The sequence below is a fragment of the Dermacentor silvarum genome, chromosome 7 (genome assembly GCF_013339745.2).
Source record: "Dermacentor silvarum isolate Dsil-2018 chromosome 7, BIME_Dsil_1.4, whole genome shotgun sequence".
Classification (NCBI taxonomy): Eukaryota; Metazoa; Arthropoda; class Arachnida; order Ixodida; family Ixodidae; genus Dermacentor; species Dermacentor silvarum.
This window is the reverse complement of record NC_051160.1, coordinates 20,606,251-20,629,649: the sequence shown is the minus strand read 5'-3', so window position 1 is coordinate 20,629,649 and position 23,399 is coordinate 20,606,251. Positions and strand designations below refer to the sequence as shown.

General features: G+C 45.2%; 2 protein-coding genes across 2 annotated transcripts; one reads left to right on the top strand and one right to left on the bottom strand.

Moving 5' to 3' along the window:
* The first annotated feature begins 2,804 nt into the window (after positions 1 to 2,804).
* On the top strand, positions 2,805 to 21,191 carry LOC119457666 (U5 small nuclear ribonucleoprotein 40 kDa protein-like). The gene is made up of 9 exons (XM_037719302.2): positions 2,805 to 3,081; positions 3,811 to 3,940; positions 4,014 to 4,107; positions 5,043 to 5,208; positions 12,781 to 12,903; positions 14,605 to 14,725; positions 17,370 to 17,452; positions 18,552 to 18,717; positions 21,105 to 21,191. The coding sequence occupies exons 1-9, from the start codon at positions 2,962 to 2,964 to the stop codon at positions 21,155 to 21,157; spliced, it is 1,056 nt and encodes a 351-aa protein (XP_037575230.1). The 5' UTR covers positions 2,805 to 2,961; the 3' UTR covers positions 21,158 to 21,191.
* LOC119457665 (probable cysteine--tRNA ligase, mitochondrial) lies at positions 21,167 to 23,010 on the bottom strand. Its single transcript, XM_037719301.2, has one exon. It carries the CDS (start codon positions 22,830 to 22,832, stop codon positions 21,186 to 21,188), a length of 1,647 nt encoding a protein of 548 aa, XP_037575229.1. The 5' UTR covers positions 22,833 to 23,010; the 3' UTR covers positions 21,167 to 21,185.
* Between the last annotated feature and the right edge of the window lie 389 nt (positions 23,011 to 23,399).

Sequence of the window (23,399 nt, the reverse complement as noted above, 5' to 3'; positions counted from 1 at the left end):
TATCCACGTGAAACAATTTACACACTTAAACGCGAAAAAAGGGCCGTATATCGGTTTATAACTCATACCCTTACATTCAAGAAGGGTGTAAGGGTGCGAGTTACAGATTAATTTATACTTTTTATTCGTTTTAAGGGTAAATTATTTTGCAGCGGAGAATCCTCTCTGGAGTAGCCCTCATTCATGGTTTCTCTATTGTCAGTCCCGTGTCTGTGCAGTTTGCCGTATAATGTCTTCACTTCCTGCATAATGCGGGGTGGCATTCATACACACAATGCTTATTTATGCTATGCCTCAAGGCAGCCTTGTACTCGAATAAAGACACGAAGACGTAATTGTCACCATAAGTATGTAACTGTCAACCGCCGACTGAGTTACGTAACCGTGTTCGAGAAAGAAGTTCACTTGAACCTCGGGGCGTGAGGGAGGGTTGACGGAAGTTGAGGTTGTGTAAATGGCGGTGACATTTTCTGCACACTTATAGGCGCTCTTCCATTCATCTCCAGACCAGAGGAATCAGAGACAACTAGTCTTCTATTATGCAGAGGTCTAGACGAACCATGTACTATATATATATATATATATATATATATATATATATATATATATATATATAACCTTCTGGCTACGTCGCATTCAAGCGTTCTTTCTTTTCTTTTTTCTTAACAACCCACATTCAGCCAAGGAACAGTTGTACATACTGATTTTCTTTTCAAGTTCTACTGAAATGAAATCACCAATTACGTCGTAACAGAATACTTGTGGTAGTCGCTTGAAGCACACTTGGTGCTGTGTTCTTGATTCTTCCGAGTGGCATGTAATCACAGCTTATTTCCTCACATACGGATTGCAATAATCTTAAATAAATAAATTTATTTATTTTACATTACAGCAATGTAACTTGTCACTGCGTCATCGTGGTTGTTACGTAATCGAGCTGTTTTACCTGCAATGCACTGTCCGCGCAAATATGCTGTGGAAAAAAGCCATGTGCTACCATAACTGTCATATCCAATTATCACATATGCCATATGTGAACATAGAGGTTTTTAATAGAATCATATGTTTCATATGGGATCCTATATCACCACATAACTTTTATGTAACCCGTAACCCTCATAACTCCCATATCCAACAACGTTGATTATTGGGCTAATGGGGCGTATTGATGTTTTGACAGGCTAAAGCACACTTGGTGCCTCCATCAGACGCATTATATCATCGTTCGCCAACCACACATTGCAGATTGTACGTTCACAGGCAAGCAAAGAGAAGTAGCTAATTGAGTATCCGCCCTAACCAACTAAGACAACTGTTCTGTTGCCGCATGGAACGAAAAGACTGGTGAGGAGACACGTGTTCCGTGCATGAACCCGCAGAGATTCTTGCCTTTCCTGTAAAGCATGCACCGCCACTAGGATTAGAGTTTAACGGAGAAGCGCACAGTACGTGCTCGCATTCAGTCGCTGATGTTTTCTCTCGCTGTTGGCCGGAGCGCTTTCGGAAACAAAAACAGAAATAATAAAAACGCTAATGAATGACAGTTTTCGAGAGAAGGTATACAATCGTACTAAAATAAACTATAATTCAGCTCTTGGGGCAGAAATTAGCAGATGCGCCCTTTAGTCCTTGCATTTCTTTTTAATTTCTCGTGCGACGCTTTCAGCCAGTGAGACCGCGGCGGGTCGATATGCAAATGTCACGTGCACGTTGCATATGGCTACATACTCACTTGGTTTGAACAACGAAGACGAACCTTGAGCAAGGAACGGGACTGCGCACGCAACATTGACTACGGTTTCGCGCTGTACAGTTTTTCGCTGCTTGTAAATAACGCTCTCCGCATGGCACCCAGTTCCAGATGGGAAGCGAACGCAACGCTGCCTCGCCGTCTGCCGCCATTCTGGTCGGAGCCCTTTTATTCCGAAGAATTTATGTCCCGTGTTTTTAGCAGAATCCCTACAATGAGAGGCGGCTCCCGCCACTTCGCGGGTGAAATAAAGTTAACGAGACAGACAGACACCAAATTACCAGTGCACGCGCCGTGCGTTTGCCTCACGCACTTGCCCACTATAAGCTTTATTGCATTTTTCAAACCTTGTTTCCTGCCCTCGTTCCACGAATCTTCACACTTTCTTTTTTTTTTTTTTTCATAGGCTTTATTAGCTTTGACTAGCGCGTTGGCCAACACCGTAGCCTTAGCAACCAACCCTGGCAACGGGAACAAGCGAAACCGCCCGGGATAACGATGACGTCATAAATATTAAAAAAATTAATTTAACAGCATAAAGTATAACAGACCAAATACTTCATATTTAGTAACTTGTGTCGCCGCCTGCCGGCAGCTACAGAAATCAGCCGCTCAGGGAGGCTTGCCGGCTCTTTCCCGCTCCTTAAACACGCGGCAGCCCTCCCTGAAACGCTAGTTTCAGGTCGCAGCTAGTTTCTTTCGAATAGTTAGCTTCTGTCACTCTATTTAAATGAAAAAGCTTGCTGATGGGGCAATGTACTTGCCGCCCACCGTCCTGCTTAATCGAAAATTCAAACCGTGACTCAAACTAAGCCGGGCAGCAGACGACAAACACCAATCCATGACGTCACGTAAATGACGCTCGCAGCACCACTACCGGCCTCGTTTAGTTCTCTGTAAGTTTGTATAATTCCCCAATATGAGGGAATAAATTATGTGATAATGTTTGATTTAGTACAATTATATTTTAAATATGTCGTTTACTCACTCAAATTTCGGCATCACTGTCATCATCACTATAATTAAAAACTAGCCACTAATAGCCAAAACGCGATCCAAAGTCAGGCGTCGTCGGCTTGCTTGAAGCGTAGAGCGCGATTGTAGCCGGTGTCACAGTTCTTTAATGGGATTTAGCAAATAACAGTTTTGTAGAACAGTTCTGTATGGTAAAACAATTGGGTCAAGTTTGTGACACCACCTCATAGGCAAGTATGGCTTATTACTCGGCCCAGGAAAAGCGGAAGGCGACTGAAGGAGCCCTGGTTCCTGTAAAGAAGCCTCGACATGATCTCGTTTCTGCCTCTGATCACAACAAGCGACTTCAGCTGGCTGTAAGTGACAGATTTTGTGACTCCGAGCTTACTTTGCTAAAGTGTTGCATGAGGTCAAAACAAATATATTGAGATCCCGATGCCAAGAGTAAACGCACCCGGCGTTTGTCGTTCAGTAACTAGTGCCACGACCAGCTATGGATACATACATCCATGTACGGGCGCGCGCGAGCGCACGCACGCACGCACGCACGCACGCACGCACGCGCACACGCGCACGCACACACACACACACACACACACACACACACACACACACACACACACACACACACACACACACACACACACACACACACACACACACACACACACACACACACACACACACACACAGACACACACACACACACACACACACACAGTTTCTCTATTAGAGTACATGTATTAGAAAGTAACTGATGTCTACTGCAGGACTGGGCAACTGAAGCTAAATACGAGCATGAAAAATGAAAAACATTACAAAAAAAAGTTTGCACTCTACTCCATGACATAGTAAAACACACAAAAATAGTGCAAGCATTTGTTTGAACACAAACAGATAGCGTAAGAGAGTGAGAAAGAGAAAGAACATATTTCATGCATGGAAACATGACTATGCAGCCTAGCATTGGTGCAAAGTCGGTTGTCAAACGTGATGTAGCTACAGAGGCTGCGCTAAGGACATTGTCTAGTTTTTTTTTTTTTTTCCTTTATGTTGTTTTAGCATCGACTGCTGCTTTATTGCAGGATATCAATCGCACTTCCAGTTTGGAGGCGCCCATTATGCTTCTTACGGGGCACCAGGGTGAAATATACTGCGGCAAGTTCCATCCAGATGGAACATATGTGGCGACATCTGGCTTCGACAGACAGATCTGTAAGTATGGCAGCTCATGGGGTCAGGCGAGAGTCTTATTTCTAAATGGGACTTCCTTTTTGCACTGGTGCAGTTTTCTGGAACACGTTGGGCGAGTGCGAGAACTTTGGCGTCCTGACCGGCCACACGGGTGCTATATTGGACATGCACTTCTCCACAGACGGCAGGTGAGGGACCACTCCTTTTTAATCTCAGTGCTAAATTGTATCTGGCATTGAATTGTGTTGCCATCACATACGATGAAAAGCACTCCTGACGTACATTTTGAATACTGCGAGTTTTCAATCTAAGATATACTAAAAATAAAGAAGACCTTTTAATATTTGTTACATACAGTCGGTAATGAAAACAGACTTTAAAATCGATTATGTGCCTGGCACGTCTACGGGTTTGAGGACGATATGTGTAGAATACATAGTGTGGTATATGTGCTATGGTACTTCAGCTAGTGCACTGTCCGCTCGGTGTTCTAATGCGATTCGCATTCTTTGAATACCAACCCGACTTTGGTTTGCTACCATCTAACTGCTATCACATGACAACTTGGGCCACTTGTGTGCTTATTCTTGGCCAATGCCCCATGATAGGCACGTACCTAAATAGGCAAGTAGGACAATAGGCAAGAAGGCAACAAGTCTGCAACAGAAGCAGCCGAGTGTGGAGAAAGAATTGCATTGAACAAACTGGGACTTCAGCGTGCATTGAGTGAGGTTGGTTCTTGCCTCTTTTCCTGCTCGAGCGATGAGCTGCAGAGAAGTGAAGTCTGCTAAAAAGAAGTTTATAAAAGCACATTTCATATGTGTCATTTTGTACAAACATTACTGTCATTAGCGTTTCCTTTTGCATAACATTTGCATTTAACATTTGCGTATACATGAACGAAAGCTTCGCCTAACATCGGTAGAGTCCTACCTAATCGTGGAATCCATGCAATTGGTAATGAACCCGAAGCAGTGGAAATTTCAGAGCGACCAGGATGAATGCTAATTGCATTAACGTCGACAGTCGTAGTGAGATGAGTTCTGCTGGAATTTTCCAAGGTTTCACATTGCACGTCTCTGCATCATGATGGAGTCATGTCTAAGTTTCCTTGTCGTTGCAGCCTGCTGTTCACAGCATCCACAGACAAGACACTCGGTGTATGGGACACACATGTTGGCGTGAGAATCAAGCGCCTCAGGGGTCACACCCTCTACGTCAATGCCTGTCACCCGGCTCGGAGGGGCCCACAGCTCATCTGCAGTGGCAGTGACGACAGCACACTCAAGGTACAGTTAGAGCATCCGTGCGCGCAAGAAGTAAAGTTTTCGTGCCTTGGTAGCTTTTCCAATGTGGTGCAAATGGTGGCAAATTGCCGTGTTTGTTTCCTGTGGATACACACCTTTTGATTTAACAAATATGATTTGTGGATCCATGCAGCTCTCGTGAAGCAGCTGGAATTAGTTTGTGAGTGAAAGTGCTACGTGAATGACTCCTGCGTATCCTTTAGTAAACTTGCGTCACTTTGGTATCAGTGCAAGCATGGCCAGGATACAAGTGTGTTGCATGGCAGGGCCCAGCAGAGAGTTATCTGCTTTATATATTGGCATCTGATACAGACGCACACTTACAGAATGTGGCTGCGTCGATATTTTATTTCAACATTTACCTTTTATCGCCTTCATCAAGCCATTGCTGATTGAAGATTAGGTGCCTACAACTCTGCCACTTGTAGTGAGTAGCTAGGCACAATGTCGGCACACATTTCAGCCTGTGTTGTCAAAGCAATACTGGCAGCCAAATGTTACCATAAAAATTGCGCACCCAGTGATGCTCTCCACCGTGCCAGTCAGTTCACTGATAAGGTGATAAACAAAAGCACCCGAGGCTCCACACATATAATGTGTGTCGCATTCTCATAAGAGGGAATCATCATCATAAATTTAGAAACCATGTGTTTACTGGACCTGCTATTGAACCATGTACCAGAGCCTGTGTAGAACCTGCATTCCTTCTAAGAACCAGTGACTGAGAAGGCCAATGCTGCGTAGTGCACTTAACTTTTGAGTGCCATGCAAGCAACTAAAGAGGAACCCCGCCATTAATTGTAGGGTTGCGTGTCCCAAAACAGCACAGTGGGTTGTGAGGTACGCGTTTAAAGAGCACCACCTGGTGCTCTTTAAAGAGATGTTATAGAGAAACACTGAATCAGTTTAGATTGATAAAGTATTCTTGAAGTCTACCTTCATTGGTTTGGCCGTAATAGATAGATTATTAGAACAAAAAATAGCTGTCAAAGTTTCATATTTGAATTTCACGCCGAAACCACAAGGCCGGTACGCCGATGTGACGTCACGAATTGCAAACTATTTTATTTCATTTTGGCCGTTGTGGTTCACTAGATGTTCTTGGGACTTCCTGCGCTCGAATTTTGGCTCCTTTACAATTAAGTGTAGTCTATCTTTATCAGTGAAAACTTAACTAGGCCCTAGCAGACGGCATCACAGTCTATGACGCTGCGGCATGCTGGCGCTGAAAATTCAAGGCGGTTTCACCGCCTGGTTTTTCGTTTCTGCATCTTTTCTGGTTTACCACGTGTCTTCTCGTGGTAAATGTGGCTCTTTTGGTAATGGGGAAGGGTAATTTTGCAATATACAGCGAAAGTTATCTTTCACTTTAGTGTCCCTGTGATGACACCCAAACCTAAGCATTACCTTATTTCGCCTCCATCAAAATGGGGCCACTGGGTCGGGACATGAATCCGCGACTTTATTCTCAGTAGAAGAACGCCATAGCTGTTGTGCCGTCACTGCAGGTGGCCCCGTCATGGGGCGCTGCGACAGGTCTCAACACACGTTGAGTTGCTTCAAAACTTCTGGCAAATTCTTTACCTGTGAGGTCAAGCCAATGATTCTTTATGATGATTGGTGCACTTTGGCAGGTGCTCCTGTGTTTTATGTTGTTCTTGCTGTGTTTGTGCTGTCTGTGCCTGTGATGCAGGTTCTTGTTTAGGTATTTCAGCTGGTAACTTGTTAGAACGCCAGAGTACCCAATCAAGGATAAAGCCTTGTGTTAACACTGGCGCATACAAAACATTTAATACACAGTAAACAAAACTACGACAGTGAAATTGTAACTACACAGCCAACAGCACACCATGTCTAAGCGAACTTAACTGAAGACTGGAACACAAGGCGGTACGAAACAATATGCTTGGGAGCATGCAGTTCAGCCTACTCAATAATAGTTCATCATTGCTTGACCGGCCGAGCCAGGCGATGAGGTGAGCGGTGACAAGCTCACCAATGCAGTAGACGTGTTGAGCAACATATCGGAGATGGCTGGAGCGCTGTATTGTCCATTCTGCTGATGATATGCAGGCATCTCAGCAGGAACATTGAGGATGAAAGTAGCATTGAGGATGAAAGTAACTGGAACATCCTGGCCAGGCAGCTGTATGTAACCTCGGGACCGTAGCCCGACCGCTCATGTTCTGCCTATGGGTGCACATGTCCACAGGCCTTGGGGTGGGAGTTCGCGGCCAGGTGAAGTCGCGAAGCACTAAAAGGCATAGGCCGCCCCTTGATTGCTAGTCCGTAACGGTCAAGTCGCGATGGCTCAGGACCAGAACCCGTCAGTCCATCTTCAGTGCCCGAACCAGTGGCTGACCTTCTTTCTGCATGTCTTGGTTCTTTCGAACTTCTCGTGTTTCATCAATTGATTGGTCAGGGCTTCATGGGCTTCCGCAATTCACTCCTCTTGCTTTTATTGTTTTCTTGCAGCGCATGTCCATGTGCTTAGTTCTTCGTTGCTGCCATCTATTCCCAAGCACAGCACTTGCGTCCGCACACGCACCCATCGCTGTCCCTTCCGTTTCTTTCCAAACAGTGCATTCAGCCTCGTGCACTTCACTCATCGCAGTGTGACATGAACTAAGCTCACAAAAGGCCTGCTCTTGTTTGGAACAAATGAAATTGTGGTGACATTGGGTGTTGTTTCACTGAAATTAAACACAAGATGCACAACCTTGATGACTAGCGGAGAAAATGCAGGTGATTTGAATGGACCTGTCATTCCGTTCAACTTTCTGAAACACCTCGTTATCATAAGCAAAATAGAAAAACCTTGCACCACGTGGAGGGTCTGCACAGTCGGAGTGGTTGGGGATGATTTTCTCCGCCACCCGCTGACATCGCATTCCGACGCCGGATTTTCTGCGACACGGGGCCCTTAACGCTGTCGCGTTAAAATCTGGCCGAAACCCATCTCACGATGAATGTTTATGTTAGTGTGCAAAGCACTCTATTGCCAACACTGAAGCATGTATGCACCCGCCGGGGTGGCTCAGTCAGCTAAGGCGTTGCGCTGCTGAGCACGAGGTCGCGGGATCGAATCCCGGCCCCGGCGGCCGCATTTCGATGGAGGCGAAATGCAAAAACGCCCGTGTGCTTGCGTTGTAGTGCACGCTAAAGAACCCCAGGTGGTCAAAATTAATCCGGAGCCCTCCACTACGGCGTGCCTCATAATCAGAACTGGTTTTGGCACGTAAAACCCCAGAAAGAAGAAGAAGAAGAAGAAGCATGTATGCATCTGGGCTCCTTTCTTGCACTTCCCATGGCACACGCTGTGCCACCTAGCAAAGCTGCCATAAAGTCCACACTTGGCGCCGGTTTGATTTTGCCGAACATCGGAGAAATTTGAAGGATTATTTTTGTCATTCTAGAGCGACGCATATGCAGTGGCACATACCTAGTTACCGAAGTTAACATCAAAGAGATTAATTGAAGAGTGGCACACACCTACCGTAAAATAATGCGGAAGCGCCCACTGAAACGATATGGGTGCTTTTCCGGTCAAAGCAGTAAAAACCAAGATGACGGCCAACGAAAAACTTCAAGGCAGGTCTACGATGGCTACAGAATCGAAGAAAGCATGTTTATTTTCATATGGTGAATGATGGGGTACACTAGCGCCTACTCATCGTCACTAAACCCAGCGAACGACTCATCTGAGTCGGTGCAGAATAGGAGGTCAATGCATTCATTGCTGACACTTGTGCGACTTGGCTGTCCGATGCCTGCAAGTCGGTTATGCGAGTGCCCGTCCTCGCTGCCGTCCAACGCGACACTTATCCCACACCCCTTGAAGGATCGCGTGACCATGGTTCAAATTTCTTGTTGCCAAGGCTCAGGTTTGCCAAGTTGCCAAAGTTCAGGTTTCCAGCGATTCTCAGTGCTTCCTCTGTTAGGAGCCGGTTACTGACAGTGCAGCCAGCATCTCGTTCCGTTTGAAGGTAATCAAAGAGGGCGTCGTCCAACTCTACATTGAAGACGAGCCCGCCATCCGTGAGTTTGAGCTTCATCTTTTGCTTGCCTTAGTTGAAGTGCTTTAGGGCATCATACTTGAAGTCCCACACACGGATTCTATTTCTGTCTTGAAATGCCATGAGGCACAGCTCACATTCTTTCCAGACGCGCGGTGCCACTCGACAACTTTGATCTTCCTGGTGACAATGTAGGGGTGCATTGTGCGACTACCAGATTACACGAGAAGAGAGGGAGCAGCAACTGCGTGCACGCTTTATCAAGATGTGTCCCACAAAAGCCCTGCAACCACTGGGTTTTCTTTCAGGGACTGTTCATTATCACTGTGCATTATCTTCACCCCATCAATCTTTCTCTTTCCACCACAAGGAAGCGAATATGCCCGTCATCACCCCTAGCGGTCTCGTAGCAACCACAGTGGGGTGATCATTTTGGCTGATGCTGGCGCTTTGGAGGGGGTGCATGCTTAACATAAAATTTTCACTATTCTGAAGTTTTGGAAGTGTTAATACTGGGGGGTGCTTGTGTGAAACTGTGCACTTCCATGGTATTTTACGGTACTAGCACATACTCAGTGACCCAAGTTGGTGTCAAAGAGGTTCATTGAACAGTGGTACATACCCAGTGCCACATAAGCAGTGCCACGTTAAAGAGGTTCATTGAAGAGTGACATATTTGGGCATAGTGCCACATACAGAGACCCAAGTTGGTCCGACAGTTGGTTTCAAATCCTGTTCCCTCAGCACAGCAAGCCAACGTGGTATACCATTCGACCATGGACTACCCAGTGACCGGGTTGGTGGAAAAACGGTTGGAGATAGATAGACAGTCAGTTCCTGGAAAGTGTGTGAAGTACACTGAGAATGCTAACTGCATTAAAATTGGGCAAGTTGGTATAGGTTGACCATTTTGAACTGTAGTGCAAAAAAAGAAAAAAAAAAAAACAGCACAAGAGAAGATGAGGCACGCACACATCCCAAGTATTGATCATGTGTGTGCCTCCTCTTCTCTTGTGCTCCGTTACTTTTGTTTTCTTTTTTCACGTTACCTCCATATCAGCCTCCCATTCACATTAGGCTTGTTCTTTGTGATTATTGGCTTTGCATTGTGCAGTTCCTACCTGTGCATTGTAAGGTGAATGAGCTCAGAATTGTATTTTCCCAGCTCACTCCCCTCAAAGCTTTACAGCTCAAACAAGACTCCTTGAGCATGGAAGGGAGTGTGTACGAAACTGCCAGAACTTGTACAGAAATGCCAGCGTGGCTCTTGGGTAACAAACACCACTCTCACACAATACATCCAGGTGCTACTTCTGAGGGGGCTTGTGATTTCTAAACTCAGAGCTTTTCTTAGCTAGTTCCTCAGTTTCGTGTCATCCGTCACTGTCTGCAGCGAAGACCTTGGCAGCATGCCAGGAGGTGGTTCCACCAATGAGGGATGAGAGTTTGGTCACATGACGCAAGGCTCAGTTCTCGGCAACACCACCAGGTGGTGTTGCTCTGTGTGATCATGGGTAGTGATTCCGACCAATTGCATGCACAGTATCATGGCAGTTCTGTCACGCTGTCACACCTCGCCTTTCCCTTCGTGAGTCGGTGGCGGCGCAGACGTTTGCCGCCACGTCATATTAACCAGATGTTGCTTGCGGGCGTGCTGGCTCGCTTGGCTGGCTGCACCATTGTAATCTTAGAAAGCTGCCGAACGTTGAAGCATCGAAGAGGAATGTAGTAGTTAAAACCAGGACGCTATAAAAAAATTCCTTACACTGAAAGCAAGGCCTTCAGATCCCCAAGCAATTTGGCAAGTTCGAGATCAGGAGTGAAATAGCCCACACCGCAGCTAACGCTTAAACATTCGTGTTACACACTGGTAACTGTTGCGTAAGTTTTTTTTTTTTTTTTTTTTGCTTGCAGTGTGTGTGGCAGATTTCGTTAGACACAAACAACTCCATCAAAATATATGCATAGCATGTCTGTAGCATACATAGCATATGTATACTATGTATATACATATATATGTAGAGGGTGTTTCTATGTGGACTGTTTGAAATAAAAGGATGTTTGTTTCAGAGGCATGCTGTCAGTGGTGGTAACCACCGGGTGACGGGTTAATTAGTCACTAATTAACAAAAATGGATTAATATGCATGAAACTGAAACTGGGAGGCTGCATGCATCGAGCGCATGCGGCCTCTTGAGACAACATTCTGCTTACTTCATCCAGTAGTGCGCAGCCAGCGCACTGCAACGACTCCGGGCTCCTCGCCGTTGACATGCGCTGGGTGACGTAAGCAGAAAGTTGCCTTGTGGGGTGCAGTTTTGCACTCACTGCAGCCTCCCAGTTTCAGTTTCGCAAGCTCTGATAGCCGAAATGCCACAGTTCCGCGGGTAATAGTATTTTTCCAGATCCAAAAGTCCAAAAGTTGATGTGAGTTATTTTCGAGAACAAGATGAACTGGAGGGACACCTTGGCAAAAAAATTAATGCAGCAGCTTGACGAAAGCCCAGATGGCTGTGAAACTCGCAGATACATAACATTTTCAACATGAGACACAAAGAAAAAAAAATTAACATAAAAAAGATATCTCCGAACAGTAGTGTTGAATTTCAATATGTTAATTAATATGACACGATAAATGACTAGTATGGTACAATAACATACAGGGCATGTTTGGAAAGTAATAAGACTGCTGTCTGAAAACAAACTTGTTTAATACAAACACCTAAAAATCTTTAAATGTGCTCCTTGGCTGTTGATAGACCCTTGCCAGCGTTTCTGCCAAGATTAGTGTCCCCCCTTTAGAGACTGCGTAGAGACGGCGTCGACTATGTTTACAATCTGAAAATGGTGCCCCTTGTAGTAGTGTTTGACCCGGGGAAAGAAAAAAAAAAAAAGGTCGTCTGGAGCCGGGTCAGGAATGTAGGGGGGCTGCGTTGCCACATTATGCTTAACCAAAAACTTTTTCAATTCCAGCGATGTGTGACTCGGAACATTGAATGATGGAGGTTCCAGGTAGTGGCGATTTCATTGTGGAAGTTGAGAACCCTCTTTCTGAAGTGATTGAGTGCTTCTGTGTAAAATGTAGTGTCAGCAGTTTGCTCAGCCGGTAGAAATGCTGTTGCGTGATAGTACGTTCCATTTCGAAATCCGACTGAGGTAAAAAAAGATACTTCGTTTAGCAATATATTTTCCCCCTGCATTGCCCCGCTGACATCTGCCATGACGCACATGCCTGGCTTAAGATGAAGAAGAGGAAACATTTATTCATTTAAGGAAAATATACATAGCGACAAAATATACAGGAGGAGGTCCCTAAGCTCTGGGCTGTAGGGGAACCTCATGTACGAAGACTCCCCTTTACCCATTTTGCCTGCCCGGTGTCGCTGTTCTGCTTGGCGGGCAAAACAGTCTTATTAGTACTTTTCAGACACACCCTGTATACCTTGAAAGAAAAGAGGGGCTTGATATGCTTAGCATACATAAATAATGACTGATATGTAGTTTCGTCTGTACATGTGCAATCTCTTTCTTGTTCTAGCTCTGGGACGCACGGAAGCGCACTCCGGCGCATAGCTACCAGGAGAGCTACCAGATCACAGCAGTCTCCTTTAATGACACAGCGGAGCAGATCTTCTCTGGTGGCATCGACAACCAGATCAAGGTAAAGAATCTGCAGAGCTGCAGTCGTGTGTGTGGGATGTGCACATGATTATGTGCAGTGTGTACATTGTGCTTGCGTAGTGCGCATTTGATGCCAGGGTTAAATTGCAGGGCACTCATGTACACTGGGGACCAAATTGCTCATATCACTGCTCTCGTGTTCTTTTAGGTATTTTAGGGCTAGTGCTTTCTTTTTCAAGCTTAGCAAAATGTTTTTTGCAGGGTAAGCTGGTTCACAGCAAGGAAAAATTCATAGCGTGACAAAGACGAGCACAAAGACGCTGTGTGCAGGACAGGCGGTAGTGCCTGTCCTGGGCCTTGTCTTTTTGTGTGTCTGTTTGTGCCGTTTGCCATGGATGCTTTTTTTTTTCTTGTGGTATGATTAGGGAGCATTTGACAGGCCAGCGTGATGGACATTTATTGATGCAAAAGCGTTAAATGGTCGACTGAGCGAAAAAGCCTGCGGCATCTGTAGCAGAAAAACTTCCCATTGGCTCCGACACACGTCACGAGCACATCTCGGGCGCTTGTGGCGCTGGCTTGCACTTGCTGGCTCAGGCCTCGACGGAGCGGAGCAGGCGAAAGGGAACACTTGTTGCCATGGTATTGTGTAAGGGTAGAGGGCATCACCACGACACCACGTCACCCTCACTCTCGGAAACCTGTGTTATCCGTGCGTTCCTTGTACGCGCAAGCTCTCGCCTGCATTCCAACTGTGCCTCGGTAAGGCCAAATGAAAACACACCAAGCGTCTGAACGCGCTCGCTTGCCTGTGAGGAGTTCATTACTTGAAGGACCGCTCAGCAGTGTTCAATTGGACATTAATGCTTTGGCATTCACAACTCGTAAGAAGTGCTTAGATGTCCTCGGATTTTTGGTTGTATGTTTACCATTAAACGGTGTCCAGGCTCCCAAAACCTAATACGTAGCTTGAACGCTATGCCTTCTTGTCGTGCCTGACGGAAGGACAGCGCAACGATGGAGCGAAAACAATACGGCTTTATTTAGCCATCAACTTAACAGCAACGGGCGAACTGCCCGGTAATGAAAGCACGTGCCAGCTTGAATGCCGGCGCTTTTAAGCACAACCAAAAGGTGATAACGCTGCGCCGCCACCACAGCGCATGCCTAGCTGTGACGCCTTATTGCCTAGGCGCGCGACATATCATCTCCCCCACACTTGTTTATTGTCCCGTAGTAGGATTAGGTGCCGTAGCGGTCGGGAGGTCTGCGCTGACGTAGTGGGTAGCGGCGACCCTGCTCAGCGGCTTCCATGTGTGTCGACGGCTGTTCCACAGGCTCGCTGGTGCTGCTGCTAGTGCCTGTGCCAGCAGTGACGTCGTCTTCATCTTGGAAGTCGGTGGCTGTGATCACCGTGTCGTCAGAGTCAGGAGCGCGTACGATGTGGTTGCGATGACGCACCCACTCACACACACCCCGGGGGGTCACAACACTAACACGATACGACACTGGGCCGGTGCGGGCGAGAACGGTAGCACTGAACCACCTTGGTCCGCGGCGAAAATTGCGGACACGCACGAAGTCTCCTTCGCTGAAGGTAGTTGCACGGTGCCTGCGGCCGTATTGCACATGTAGGCACCACTATTGCATCAAATGCAATAGTGGTGCCTACATTCCCTTTTATTTATTTATTTACTTATTTATTTGAGATGATAATTTGTCAATGCTCATCTTTTTTCAGGTGTGGGACATGAGGAAGAATGCTGTGCTGTACAAGATGGTGGGCCACCTTGACACCATAACTGGCCTCTGCCTCAGCCCCGACGGCTCCTACATTCTTTCAAACTCCATGGACAACACATGTTAGTATTGCATGGAAATAGCGGCAAGTGTTCCCTGAGAACCGGTGTCACGATGGGCAGGCAAGGGTGTGTCGCAGTTGCTTAGTTATGTGCAACAGCATTTAATAAATGTTCGGACTGCAGGTTAAATGCAACTTGAATTCGATACTACACCATTCCTCACAACAGAAGAGGAGTTGTCCCTGTCTGTTTGTCTCATTTTAGCCTTTTATTATTTGCTCCCTTTTATGCTCATTCATTTTCAAAATGTGTAATTGGCATTGATGATAAAATTGACGGAAAAAAATATTGTGTGCTGTGACTAAGTTAAAGCTGTTTAGTGCCTAAGAGGAAGTTTTAACTTGAGACGAACTTCGATGCCACCAATTCAAATGATGTAAAATGCAGAAATCATGTTATGAGAAATCCCTTGGACTGACTTGAATGAAATTTGTTGCATCTTAATGAAAAGGTTAAATTTTAGCGACTGCAGAAGGCAAAATTTTTTTCGACGAAAATTTCCAGAACTTAGTAAGCTTAAAAAAAAAAAAATTGAAGCCTGAAGTTTACAAACTCGCACCTCTACACCAAAAACATGTCGCAGTTCTGTAAATTGCATCCATTAGATCATCTAAAACAGACAGATTTGATATATATTCAGCTTACTTGGAATTGTTACAATGTTTACGAGGGTATTGCAAATGTCCTACACATAAGTTATTGGTGTATTTTAAAGCATTGTATAATACATAAATTTTGTCTGCTTTATATTAATATTAGGTGCAATTTAAAGAATTGCGGCATCGTTTCTCGTTACTGAGTTTCAGAGTTGTAAACTTCATAGTATCATTTCTTGAAATTTTAAACAATTTTGCAATAACATTGACAATCATATAAAAACTGCACTTGCGACAGTTACATTTTAACTTTTTCTTTTAAATGCAACAAACTGCATGCAATTCGGTGCAGTGGTTGCCAAGAAAAACAATTACTCCATTCCCACATGTTTAGATACTAGCCCCCAAGCCAAAGCTTTTTCTGAAATGCACTAGTAATGGAATGCTACGAAGCAGTAGCGCACCCAGGATCTCTGCCAGGGGGGAGTTGGCAGTTTGCCACTACCATCTAAACAGCACTAATTTCAATTTCTTGACGGCAAATTGGCAAAAAGATGCGCTTTTTGCGCAAGTTTGCGAGTGTGCAGACGATTGCGCGTCTTACATCTTAGTTGCAGTACTCAAAGGCGCAAGCAAAGAAAAGGGGTTATACAAAAGGGGGGAGGGGTTAAGTCGGCCTCAGGGGGTTAAGTCGCCCCCCCTTCCCCCCCCCCCCCCCCCCCCCCGTCGTTGCGCCACTGCTACGAAGATATGAGTTTCTTACGGCCACTTGATTATGTGGCACTACAGCTGTGAAGTGCGCGGTATGCTTGAGGACAAGCGATATACAGACTTCAACCTCACCATTTAAATGTTGAAAGGGCAATATGTGAATGAACTTTGAACTACAAGCAGTATTGTTTCATGGAAATCTTGTGTGTGGCAGGATACCATATGGATTCCACGCTCTCCTTGAAATGTTAATCAATGCAACCTTCTCAAGTGGTTGCACAGAAGCTAGCTCTGCAAGGGCAGTGATGGATTGCTGCCTCTTGATACCAGCATGTATTTGTTCATCTTCATGACTGTTTTCTATGTACTGAAGGCAGTGAAGCATCTGCCCCACCAGGTTGCTCATGTATGTGCTTGTTTTAACCTTTAGGAAGATCATAGCAGCCAAGTGCATTTTTTAGAGAGCTAGCATTCCCAGTTTCTCGACTCGTCTTGAGCCCTTTGGATAGCTGCGAACTGGTGCAATGAGCCCTTTTTAATGTTTATATTTGATAATGCAATACATTCATTAGTGTGTTTTAATTAGATTGTACAATGTTTGTTCAAGGTGGCCAGTATTTGCACCTATAATATAGTTTTCACGTCACATTCATGGAGGCAGCTTGTCACCGTGCTAGTTCACCAACATGGTGGCCACAGTGTAGCATATTCAGTGCTGCAGGGTGACACGCCTTTTTCCGTGACAGAGACATGGCCTGGAACGCTGCTGACATCTGCCAGAACCATGGCAGAACCCCCATGAATTCTAGTTGCCTCACTAGGAATGCGTCCTGTTGTGCTCTTGCATTTCTTGTTGTTCACGGCAGGCTTCTCACTGTCCTGGTACACCAATCATGGCAACTATGATGACGTCGAATGCAAACCATTTGTAGAATATGCATGAACAGGAGCTATAAACTTTTCAAACTATAGTACTACATTATCATTCTTTAGTATTCACCATTCGGCACAGTGCATTAGGTGCACACACAGCAGTTGCATCTCTCGTTTGTAAAACAGTGATGTGTCATCAAACTTCTAAAGGAAAAGAATGTCAATTCAGTTGGTGATACAGATGCAGAGTAGTGAACAGGTAGTGTCACAGATGCAAGTGTGTGCATGTTCTTAGTAGTTGAGGAGGGTCAAGAGGGGATGATAGATGAAAAGGATAAACAGGACGCATATGCATCCACTTTTCTCTCGTCTTGGCGCCATTTTTTTTAAATTTTTGCACCATTTACATCATGAGACCCACCAACTTGCCCCATTCACCAATCTTCCCAATCTTTTTTATGCAGTACGGATTTGGGACGTTCGTCCTTTTGCCCCACAAGAGCGATGTGTCAAGATCCTTCAAGGACATATGCACAATTTTGAAAAGGTAAATTTTTCTGCCTACTTATGTAGGTCCATCTGTGGCAGAGCATGTCTATATATACACAAGGCAGGAAGCAGACGCTCTTTCCTATAGTCAGATATGTCAAACAGCTAATGCTGATATGTAGTGCTAATGCAGCTGAGCTCACCAGAAATGCATGACTGAAATTGTTATGAGTGCTTCAGCTTAGTTCTTAACTTCAGAATTTGAACAGAAGTATTTTGGATAGAAATATATTATGTCTGTCATATATCAAGCAACACAATGGAAACCTTATGCTTAATTATTGCTTCTTCAAAGTACTACAGGCTCTCCATAATTTCAATAATCTGACGAGAGCATTGACCAACTTGACGGTCAGTGCAGTGTTGTGCAATGCATCTGCAAAAGTTGTGAGGGTACACGCATGTGCGCAGAGCATACCTCTGTTTGAATATCGTCTGCTAGGCTATTCCATTCAGGCTACCATATAGCCCCTCCTGCTTATTAGCTCCGCTGTAGCTTGCAACCGCTTGTTGTAATCATTGTATGGACACAATAGCCATAGGAGACAATGGTCAAACACAGCAAATGTGATTTATGTGGCTTTCGCTCAAAAGCACACTTGTGCATTTCTGCATGCTTTGGAAGTGGATAAGCAGCAGGGGCTATGTCGAGTTGAATGGAATAGCCTAGCAGATGACGTTCATACAGAAGGACGTTCCGTGCTCCGTGATGTACAGCGCTGACTGTCGTGTGTCAGTCGACGCTTCCCTGTGGTTACAACATCGATAGCTGCAACTAGATGATGGGAGGCTATACAGGTGTGAACATAATGTGATGAGAACAAGTGCAACATTACTTCTAATATTTTCTCGCAGGCCTAATTACTGTGAGAAAAATTACAGCCCCATCCCAATTGTCGGTGCACCTGTCCACCTGTGTAAATACTGGAGTTAATTGCTGCAGTATAAAACCTGCATCGGGGCACAGCTGTTTGTGGTCGCTTTTTATGACAGCCTACGCAAAATATGTAACCAAACTTGCAAATAGATCTAGCAAAATAGTAAGCAGAGTTATTGCATGAAAGGATTGTTGTTTATCTAATAATACATTTTTACAGAACCTGCTGCGGTGTTCCTGGTCTCCAGATGGCAGCAAAGTTACGGCTGGCTCGGCTGACCGCTACGTCCACATCTGGGACACCACGAGCCGTCGTCTGCTTTACAAGCTGCCCGGCCACAATGGCTCAGTCAATGATGTTCAATTTCATCCTAAAGAGCCAATTGGTTAGTGGCCTCTCGTTAGAGTGTTGCGGGTGGCAGCACTCAGCACTTTGTAAAAATCATGTTTGCCTGATACAGTCGAACTTCATTACTATATAACAAAATCGTATCAGACGCAAAAGTTATTTCAAATATTCATTATAAAGGTGCACACTAATATTCAACGGGAAAGAGAATTCATGACTGCATTTATGCGAAAGAAATGCAAGCGTACCTAACGCCTCCATCAGGCAAACAAAAAGTCTTGTGTCAATGTTTATGGCCCATCGATTGGTGGCTTTGTGGCAAAGGCATGTAGACAACACTAAATTATAAACATACTTTTCTTTTTTTTGCACCATCAATATGCAACTGTGCAATCGCACTGGATTGGCACATTGGTGTGCTGGCTGCGAGCCAGCTAAGCCAGGCCATTTGCCAGCATGTGCCTCTATGTCCGGCATGCGCTGTTTCAAGTTGCTCTTGCTGAGTATTTGACAATATTGCTATTAGAATACATATACTTTGGGCTACCGAGCACACGTATTCACTTCGCTATGGTTTGGATCTTGTATTTGGGTTTCATTATTAGTGGCAGAATAATCATTGAATTGAAGCATGACCCATGAAATTTTAATTTACTTTGTTATATATTTAACTGATAATTTATTATATCTATGACCATTATACGTATCAAGGTCTGTCTAATTCTTTGGTGAATCATAAATTTAGGTGCAGGTTCTAAGAGCTTACGAAAATGTGACAGGAAGAACGTGCCACTTCTTTTTTGGGGGGACAAGTAGGGGAGTAGTACTCACGTAATGCAACCAAACCAATTAATTCCTGAAGCACTTTCTAAGAAACTGGCAATCGGTTGATAAAATTTAGTTGACAGTGAGCCCTTGCATGGTACTTCATTCTTAGTAGAGTGCAAGCTAGAGAAGAGTACACTATCAGGGTCCATCAGTTGTAAAGAAGTTTTCATTCACCAAATGCCTAGGTACAAGCTAATCATTCCACAGCAAATGGTAAAAAGAAAGGAATGATGTGACCTTTCTTACAAGACAATGTCTGCACAAAAGGTGTTTTGCTTATGGTGCGTGCAATTGTCATAACAGAGACAGAGTCACTGACATAACATGGGTGCCCTTAAATGTAGTAGCAGGTACTGGGCTTATAAAGCATTACGGTTGATGTCCTAGGTCTTCCTTGGACACCTGCTGGTTGTTGCTGTTATTGATGCAGAAGCCATAGTGCAATTTCTCTGGTATTGCTGCAGTGGGAAGATTTAGACCAGTGTTGATAACCTCATTTTTGACAAGGTCGTGAGGTCACAGCTCAGAACACTTCATTGTTAGCAAGAACTTGCTAAGCAGTGGTGATGAATACTTGCTTGGAAAAGTCTTTGTTGCGTTTAAGTTGTTCCTGATGTCTTCCTTTAAATTACCTACTGTGGCAACGAGTCAATGGTCGGAATATGAAAAGGGAAAACAATTCCCAATTTTCTAGTATGGTATCAGATCTAAAGATTGTGCCTTGCCTAGAAAAGCAGCCTTGATGCGACTCAGACGGCTCACCAATAAGATATTCGGTATGTTCTTGGAAGTAACAATAAATAGCAGTGCATGTGTCCTGCTTGGGATGAAATGAGAGCAAGGCACTTAGCCAATGCACGTAGGGCAATATTACCAGGGAAATTTGCTGGCTATCGGCTAAGTTTACTGGCTAAGTTGTTGTTAGGGTGATAAAAACTTGCTGAATTTATAGACTCTCTTGCTAAGTTACCAGCAGTGATTTAGACCACATTCTGGCTCTCTGCACGTGTCGAAAAGCCAGGCATGCCAACTACCAAATCACTGGCCATGTGTTGTGCTTTATGAATGGAGTTGAACATGCAAAACACATTTAGAAGTAAGGGCTTGCATATACAAGGCAAAAGTGCTTCATATGGCCATAAAATCAAAGCACCTGACAAATAACTTACGACCACACTGGCTTCTCTTTCTTTTACAATATTGGCAAAGCAGTTGGTGCGGATGTGAAATTGCATAAGCATACCCTCCACGTTGCGGAGCATGAATACAGGTTAAAGTGCAAGGAATGCCTTCTCCAGCAGGATTATAAGGTGCCCAGGGATGTGCAAAGGTTGCTAAGGTCAATTAACTAATATGCTATGGTAGTGAAAGAGAAGTTAAAAGCATGACAAAAATTGGGTAAAAAAAAAAAAAAAAAGTTGAAATAACCTTTGCATGATAATTGTGAATTTTGAGGGAGCTTGTTTGCAGTTTGCTAGTATGAAAACAAAATATGTTACCGGAATGGCCTAGTTTTTCATATGTATTACAAAAAATTTGTGATGGCATGCTCAGGGACGGTGATTATAACATGCCTTTTTGTCTTTGTTCTTGCAGTGCTGTCTGTTGCAAGCGACAAACAGGTGTACCTGGGAGAGATCGACAAGTGAACAAGTTAATAAAGTTGCTCAGCCTACATCATTTACCTCCCGTCTTTATTGTTGTGTCATTAACAAACTCCCAGGATGAATTTGTTTTCCTATCTTTAATTTTGATCCCTTCACTTTCTAGCTGACCCCTAAGCACATCACAAGCTTGCAGGAGCACCTTGTCCTTAATTTCCAAGGCATGGTTTCGTACGGCTGTTCTAAATGCCACTGCGTCATCCAACACACGAACCAAGGTTGATGAGGAACTTGCAACACTGTGTGTCTGAGCAGTAGCTAACTCCAATCCTAGATTATGGAAGAAGTCGGTGATGAATTCAAGGCAAGCTGCTACTGCAGCCCTTCCCACGTCATTGTGACTGCAATTACTAACGTCTTTTGACGCTGCCTGAAGCCTTGTATTGATGTGTGAGGCTAGGTGTAACACAGACGACACGGCCGATGGGTAGTCCAGGTCATCGGCAAAAGCAACCTGAAGCCCAGACCTCGTTTGCTCCAAAAGACAGTACAGGTCGCTCGCCACTATACTAGCTGTGGGAACCTGGCCACGGATGTAGGCATTCGCATTGCTGCAAAAGTCGTTCAACGCTTGCATTGAGCTCTCAGCACCTCGAAGCACATCCGGAGTGAGGAGTATGTCTGCCTTATAAGCCTTCTGCAAGCAGAACATGCGAAACACATTCGCCGAGTGAGTCTCGAGGAACTCTCGAAGAGGCATGGCATTACCCAGCGACTTGGCCATCTTGGTCGGCTTGCCGTCGGGGCCACTAACGTGAACCTGCCCAGTGTGAAGCCAGTGATTCACCCACTTGGACACGCCGTGGTAGCAGCGGCTCTGCGCGAGTTCGTTTTCGTGGTGCGGGAACGCGAGGTCCCTGCCACCGGTATGGAGGTCGAACGAAGAGCCGAAGACGGTGCTCGCCATTGCCGAGCATTCAACGTGCCAGCCAGGTCTTCCGCAGCCCCACGGCGCTTCCCAGCTGGGCTCTCCCGGTTTCGCGCCCTTCCAGAGGGCAAAGTCCCTGACGTCCTTCTTGCCGCTCCCTTTCACGGCTTCGTCGCTAACGCTTCCCGGCGTGCGAAACACGGCGTACTCGGGACACTTCGCCAGCTCGAAGTAAAGCGAGCCGTCTGGTGCTGCGTAGGCGAATCCTTTCTCCTTGAGGACGGAGCAGAACGCCACAACAGCATCAATGTGCTCGCTGACACGCATGAAGAGCGTAGGGGGCAGAACGGCCAGATTTTCCAGGTCCTCGCGGAACTCTCGTTCGTACTTTCGCGCGTGTGCTTCGTACGTGACGCCCAGGTCGCGGGCGCGATTGATGATTTTGTCGTCGACGTCCGTGATGCCCATCAGCAAGACTACGTCCAGATTGTAGAATCTACTCAGTATTCGTCTCACGATGTCCATGCGGACGTACGAACACGCGTGCCCCACGTGCGTCGAGTCGTATACGGTGGGACCGCACGAGTACCATTTCACCACGCGTCCAGACTCGAGCACGAACGGCTTCTTGCCGCGAGTAATGGGATCGTAAAGCAATATCCCCGTGTCGCAGACGCCGGATGTCGTAACAGCTGGATTGGTTGCATGGCAAGCCTTGGACGGTATTACGTAAGCAAACGAACCATGCTTCAGTGAGTGACCACAGAAAAGGCGTCTGCAAGCGAGCGCCATGCCTTGTCCAAACAAAAGGTGCCGCAAGCTTTCGAAAATGCACCGATGTTGTACCTGCGCTCACAATAATTACGTGTGTATCGACACTCTAGAAGCAACGTGATATAACCTGATCAACATGAGACGAAGTTATGCGATTTCACTTTTGCACGCTGGGCAGCAAAATCACTGGCGCGACCTGGGGTCCAGCGATTTAAAAAACAAAAAAAAAAAAAAAACAAAGAAAAACGTTAATGTATTATTAACACAAATAAACAAATAAAAAGGCCGCAAAATAAGCGTAGTCCCCCAAATTAATTAAGAATGTGTAATATATGACAAGCACGACCTGCAACGTCACAATAATTTCTTTATGCTTTACTACGCAGTTGTAGTATTCCTGCAGAGGGCGATAGTAAACATGTCAACCTCAGGAAACCTATTCGAAGAACCAAAACATTTCTACTAAAACAAATAACTCTGAATGAAAAGATAATATTGCCGTGTAAATTTGGCAATTTTTTAAATATTTGCAGGAGTGGGCGAAAGTATTGCTTAACGCGGGTAAATAACTGCGTATAAGAAAAA

Bases quoted from the DNA above. Each gene is read 5' to 3' on its own strand.
- LOC119457666 (XM_037719302.2), top strand. From the start codon at position 2,962: ATGGCTTATTACTCGGCCCAGGAAAAGCGGAAGGCGACTGAAGGAGCC. The intron at 3,082-3,810 runs GTAAGTGACAGA...GCTTTATTGCAG, and splicing joins ACAAGCGACTTCAGCTGGCT to GATATCAATCGCACTTCCAG. The intron at 14,726-17,369 runs GTTAGTATTGCA...TTTTTTATGCAG, and splicing joins AAACTCCATGGACAACACAT to TACGGATTTGGGACGTTCGT.
- LOC119457665 (XM_037719301.2), bottom strand. From the start codon at position 22,832: ATGGCGCTCGCTTGCAGACGCCTTTTCTGTGGTCACTCACTGAAGCAT.